The sequence below is a fragment of the Electrophorus electricus genome, chromosome 17, assembly GCF_013358815.1.
Source record: "Electrophorus electricus isolate fEleEle1 chromosome 17, fEleEle1.pri, whole genome shotgun sequence".
NCBI classification, from domain to species: Eukaryota; Metazoa; Chordata; class Actinopteri; order Gymnotiformes; family Gymnotidae; genus Electrophorus; species Electrophorus electricus.
Window position 1 is genome coordinate 5,626,083 of NC_049551.1, and position 5,805 is coordinate 5,631,887.

The window sequence follows — 5,805 nt, forward strand, 5'->3', positions numbered from 1 at the left end:
CACAGGAGGGTAATTTTAGGGGTAGGAAGAGGGTCTATGTAAACATGGAGATGACCACACTGCTTCAGGTTCTGACTGGGGAAAACAGACCAGCCCTCATGGGAAGGAAGGGGAGGGACTTCTTTATCTGATTTAGCAATCATGCATTACCTGATTAAACCATCACCATTTAGGAATACTGACTTCAGTTTCTACTTTGCTTTGTATTTTTTTTTTTTTTTTTTTTTTTATTACATTTGCAGTAGACATTCCTTGTGCATTGTTTGTATTTATTTATGATTTACCCACTGAGGACATGAAAGAAAGGAAAAAATAATGATTTTTATCGAGTTCTTCCCATCTTGGGGTTATGTAGGAATGTGCTTTCATGAGTGTGATTGCTGAATTAGATTTTGAGAGTGAATGAATGAGTTGAAGGAAAACAAACAAACAAACAAACAAAAATATATATATATATATATATATATATATATATATATATATATATATATATATATATATATATATATATATATATATATATATATATATATATATATATAAAAATGAGAGCCTGTAAATTGAATGAAAGAGCACTACATCCCTAAACCCCATTTCTTGTCTAGTGCAATTCTTTGTAGCTTGGAAACACCCCCACCCACCCCATTCATAAGAGAGACAGTAAAGGACGGGGGGGATACAATTTATTACTCCACAGTCAATTCTGTGCCTGGGTTTTTGGTTTTTGTTTTGTTTTGTTTTTTTTCTTTTGGCAAGGGAACATTTTATCAGACTTATCACTACATTTGTGATTCTGCAGCATTGCATGGGGAAGGAGCGGGTGTTGCTTTACGCTTGGCATGTCATTATTTTACATTGACGAGTATATGGCTGCCTTTCCCACCTGAATGTGTGGAGCCACCTTCATGCTTGGGTCACCCTTTCCCTGCATAGGCACAAAGGGGTACCCATTACTGAGTTAGGAGCACAGAGAGGGGTGTGCATTAATGACGCAGGTTGCAGCGTCCAGGGTAGGGTCATCAGTGTGTAAATTAGCAGTAGATGCAGTAAAACCGGGGCAAGAGAAGCACTGTTGATCGGTGCTTTGTGTAAATAAAACCGAACCCTGTCCCAATAACGCAGTATGCGAAGGATGGTCCCAACATGAAGGTGGTCCTGTCCATTGATTTAGCATATTTGCTGCATTGTTCCTGCAGATTCTATTTTTGTTTATATATATATAAAATGTATGTGAGCAGAATTTGGTTGATTTTCAAATAAAAGAGCAGCTTCCACAAGAGTTCGTCTCTTAACATGCGCTCAACTTCCGGGACTGTAGGAGGATGCTCAAGATGAGCGATATTGAGGGGAGCCAAGTGGCGGCACTCACCTGGGTCTGCCTATAATAAGAGAATTCTTTAAAATGGGGTGCGGTTATTTTAATATTAAAATTTTAAAAGAAAGAAAGCAATTTTATCTTGGAAACGAGCCACATAGGTTTTAGCCTTAACAGGCCAAAAAAAAACTTAAATTAATTTAAAAATACTTCATATGATTGTCACCCTTATACGAGCTGATTAGCCTGCACTTTCAACTACAAGTTGATGTGTTTATGCCTCGTGTCCTCAGTGGAACTTGTTGCGGATGCTACGCGTGGTGAGGGCCCAATCCTGCATCTCCAAAAAGTCGAGGGGCACCGATGTGCCCAAACCCTCAGGGTCAGAGGGCATAGGGTACAGAGTCATAGCCTGGCCCTTCACAGTCAACAGCTTCTGCTCCAAAGGGCCCAGGTGTAGTAGTTCCTACACACACACACACACACACACACACACACACACACACACAAAGGCGCTCACTTTGCAGGCTGGCCACAGAGACAAAGAGAGGACCTGTTACTGGGTGATGCTAGGCCCATCTGTAGCGCAGCCACTGCCAGGGAGCAGGAAGTGAGTTTCCACAGTTCTCTCAGCTGCACACTACTCTAGGTCCTCATCAAACATTCGTACTGCCTTAATACATCTTGTCTCTTTAGGCATATTTACTACATAAAGGTAAGGAATTACAACCAGTGATTCTGTTCCATTTTTCTAGTTCTTCAGTGGTCTTTACAGAAAGCCCTGTGTGTTCATAAAGACTTAAGATCTCACCCTGTGGTCACTCCGGCTGCCAAGGGGGAACATGGCGAGGTCGCAGGGAGGGGCGGAGGGCTCGCAGCTGGGCGTCAGTTCCTCTTGTTCCAACACCCCAGCCCAGCCTGCTTCCACAGCGTCCGTTGGGGAGTCGTGCGCCAGCCAGGGTCTGCTCTCTGGCTCTGCTAAAAATGCAGGTCACTAGTTGGAGAAAGTTGAGGAGCTGATGCTGAGTGGCCTTTAACTAATAAAGCCAAGGGCTCCTGATGGGTGATCTTGACTGCTGAGTGCAGAGGAAAGAATTAATCTGCTCAGATATATTTAATATATTGCTTACATATTACTTACTATCACAGCCTTGAGCAGTCTACAGTAGATGTACTAGGCAAAAATAGCTGTTGAACAAGAGAAATTTCTCCTGGAGTTGCTCCGTACGCAAACTCTCCAATATCCTGTGTTTCCATTGTGTTCTGTGTCTGTATATTGACCCATGAATCTGCATTTTTATAAGAGTGATTAATAATTTAAAGGTAGACCTGAATAAAACTGAGCACTGTTATAGTGTATGATTCTGAGTAAAAAAACAAAAAACAAAACAAAACTAGTTTTAAAGTATAACACTGAAATCTAGCAGTTGAGAGTGTATGAGCCAGAGCAGTTACATAGCTTTATGACTAACACTTGCATATAAGAAAGTTTTAAACTCACTAGTTTCTAATCTGCACTTGTCCAAAACCCTAGATGGAGGACTTTTATGCTGAAGTTCAAACCCTTGCCTAACTACCACTCTTGGAGTGCCCTCTTGTGGTCCTAGAAGTGCATTTCTGGACAGAAATGGGTGAGGTCAGATGGATCACCTGTTGACTCTGAGCGTGTGCGTTTCTGCATTGGCTGTTCAACCTTGCCCAAGTCTGCAGCCTGTGTGATGAATACATTTCTGCAACAGAAAGGGTAAGAATTATAAGGATTACAATTTAGTTCAGTCTTCAGCAGTGGTTCTCAACTTTAGCCTACAATTTTTATTTTTGTGTGAAGAAAGCGCATTGTGCCCTGGGAATCAATGCCCCACACCAAAGGTGCCCAGTTTCCCTCCAACACCAATCTAATAGTAACAATCCAGTTTATCCATTAGTAGTATATTACAGCCCAATTTGTTGGAACTAAACTATATAACTATATAAACCAAATAACAAATTGCTAAACTTCCACCACTGGGGTCAGTAATACCTTGAGATCCACAAACGACTTAGACGCTGCTCAACCAGTTGGTTCATGTGCTTCAAGTTCTTCTTCTCCAAGTTCCTCACAGCTGCCTCCAGTATAGAGACTTCTTTACGGTAGATGGCAGTCTGCCATGGGACAACGATACATGCACACACTTGAGTAATAAACTTATCTGCATCAGTATGCCAATCAAAATGCAGGCATTCTGAAACTGAACGTATGGGTGCCTGTACCTCTCTCTTAAGCCAGTCGTTCTCCATCATCTCATGGCGACTAGCTTTGTCGAGTTGTTTTATCACCCTCTGAAAGAATGCAAGATTGTGATAATACACAGGCCCTACTTCACATGCGGGAGAGATATTTGGTGATAGGTTTACACCTCTGTAGCCAGCTGCTTCTGTTCATCAATCATCTGAGATTTCTTCTTGTCGATTTCATTGAAGGTTGCATCACGGGAATACTGAATACTTTCTGTGGTGAACAGTTACATCAGCCAACAGTACTACTTAAAGTACTGAGCTTATCATTCTTTTCTGTTAAATTTTACCTGGTATAAAATGATCGATAGGACTCAGTGGTTTGTAGAGTGGTTGTGATTGTGAAACGTCGCAGTGATATTTGTGTTGCAGTGTGCCTGAGATGTGTGTACACCGTCTCCAAAAGAAATGAGATGGGTCTAAATGTAGAGGGTTTGTAATGTGGCGTACCTGACCTCTCCTGAAAGTCTTTCTGCATGGTGGTGAGCACTGACTGCAGGCCCTGGATATGTCGCTGATGTTCCACACTCCCGATGGTCTTGTACTCCAGCAAGGCCTGCCTCTGTATCTGCAGCCTCCTCACCTGTGTCTCCAGGCTTGTCAGCTGACCGTTCAGTTCTCTCGCACACGTATGAAACATCAGTGAAACGCTCCATTTCTCACTCTCACGCACACGAAAATATCAACAGAGTGAAGAAGCTTCACCTCTCTGCCTCTCTTACACACGCGCATGCACACCTGCTGTGTGTGCAGCTGAACTGCTGCCTAACGTGTTCACATGTGCATCTGCACATCCTGTGTGCTCCCTAGGTTGTGTGTTCTGTGTGCACACGTCTGTGGGTCGGCTGCCAGACAAGCTGACAAGTGGTACGTCGTACAGGGGCCTGCCTCGCGTACCTGCCAGATCTTCCTCTCGGTGGTGCCTGAGCGCTACGTTGCGCCGCAGAGCTTGCTCCACCTGCTCCTTGTTCGCCCTCTCGCTCTGATCCAGCTTCCTCTCCTGCTCTTTTGCCTGCTTACGCAGCGTGCGGATGTGACTGTGCTGCTTCTCTCTCAGCTGATCCCTCTGAGACACATCGCTGACATCAGCACTCAGTTTTTGGATCAAATTTTATTTTAAAAAAATGCAGGTGCCTTGGACAATGTTAGGGGAAGAGCTTGAAGACATGGTCTTCACACTACAGCTGTTTGCACGTTTTGAATATTTGACAGAGGTATTACCAGTTCAATGAGTTTTTTGTTCTTGGCTTCTAGAAGACTTGTTTCATTCCTGAATTCTTGAATCTCTTTTTTTTTAACCTGGATTCTGTGTGAGACACAGCAGAAATAACCATACCTAAGCTAGCATACTTCAAGTTTTGAAACCATAAAAAAACGATTACCCTGCTTGAAGTCAATCTTGAATTACAGCATGTAGCTGATGCGTTTATCCAAAGTGACTTACAATTATGACTGAGTACAACTTGAGCAATTAAGGGTTAATGGCGTTGCTCAGTGGCAACGGTGGGGCACGAACCAGAAGCCTTCCGATTACAAGTCATGTACCTTAATCACTGCCCATATTTAACCGTCTACATTTAACTTACTGGAATTGGATGAACGCCTCCGACAGAGTAGTTTTGCTTTCATCATTCTTCTGCCCAGCTCCCAGAGCCATGTGTCCGTCTTCTAGCAGGCTAAGGACATACGTTTATACACTACACATGAACAGCTAATGCTGCCAAAGCGTAGCTCTTATGGTTACAACTCAGCAAGACTTTTTCACGTAAAATATGCAGTCCCCTAAAAAAAATATATATATATATTTATATAATCATACACACACACGTCAGACAGCAGTTAACTCCATCTTTGCGATAAAACCTCGGCTGGTCCGCTCACCTGCACGAGGATGAATCGTTGTTTTGTGCCACCTAAGCGCGTGTACTCGCCGTCATGGAAACCACTGTGGATTTTCTTCCGCATGAGTCCATAGGGGGAGCCCTGCTGAAGTAGAAGCCACAGCCCCGCTAATATGGGTAAAGCTCTATGGTAGAAATGTTTAGCATACACAAAACAAGATCTCCCCCAAAACTACCTGGCTGGGTTACCCCGAGCATTAGTAGTTTATGAAGATAAATGCATGAGCTGAAATTTCAGATGGATTTTGAAGGTAGTAGGTAGAGACGCTAGGGAAAACCATTTTTGTTGAACCCATAATGATTTAATTGTCTGGC

At 43.0% G+C, this 5,805-nt stretch overlaps 1 protein-coding gene across 1 annotated transcript; it reads right to left on the bottom strand.

Annotated features, from left to right (window-relative positions):
- Positions 1 to 1,538: 1,538 nt before the first annotated feature.
- ccdc83 (coiled-coil domain containing 83) lies at positions 1,539 to 5,498 on the bottom strand. Its single transcript, XM_035535845.1, has 11 exons — positions 5,471 to 5,498; positions 5,176 to 5,371; positions 4,811 to 4,895; positions 4,487 to 4,655; positions 4,040 to 4,207; positions 3,712 to 3,803; positions 3,566 to 3,634; positions 3,336 to 3,457; positions 2,966 to 3,045; positions 2,127 to 2,293; positions 1,539 to 1,781 (listed from the first exon to the last, which is right to left on the bottom strand). The coding sequence occupies exons 2-11, from the start codon at positions 5,244 to 5,246 to the stop codon at positions 1,605 to 1,607; spliced, it is 1,200 nt and encodes a 399-aa protein (XP_035391738.1). The 5' UTR covers positions 5,247 to 5,371; positions 5,471 to 5,498; the 3' UTR covers positions 1,539 to 1,604.
- Positions 5,499 to 5,805: the final 307 nt, after the last annotated feature.

Coding starts and splice junctions, on each gene's coding strand:
- ccdc83 (XM_035535845.1), bottom strand. CDS start 5,246: ATGGCTCTGGGAGCTGGGCAGAAGAATGATGAAAGCAAAACTACTCTG. Junction 3,458..3,565: donor ACGACTGGCTTAAGAGAGAG/GTACAGGCACCC, acceptor GTCCCATGGCAG/ACTGCCATCTACCGTAAAGA. Junction 1,782..2,126: donor GCAGCCGGAGTGACCACAGG/GTGAGATCTTAA, acceptor GTGTGTGTGTAG/GAACTACTACACCTGGGCCC.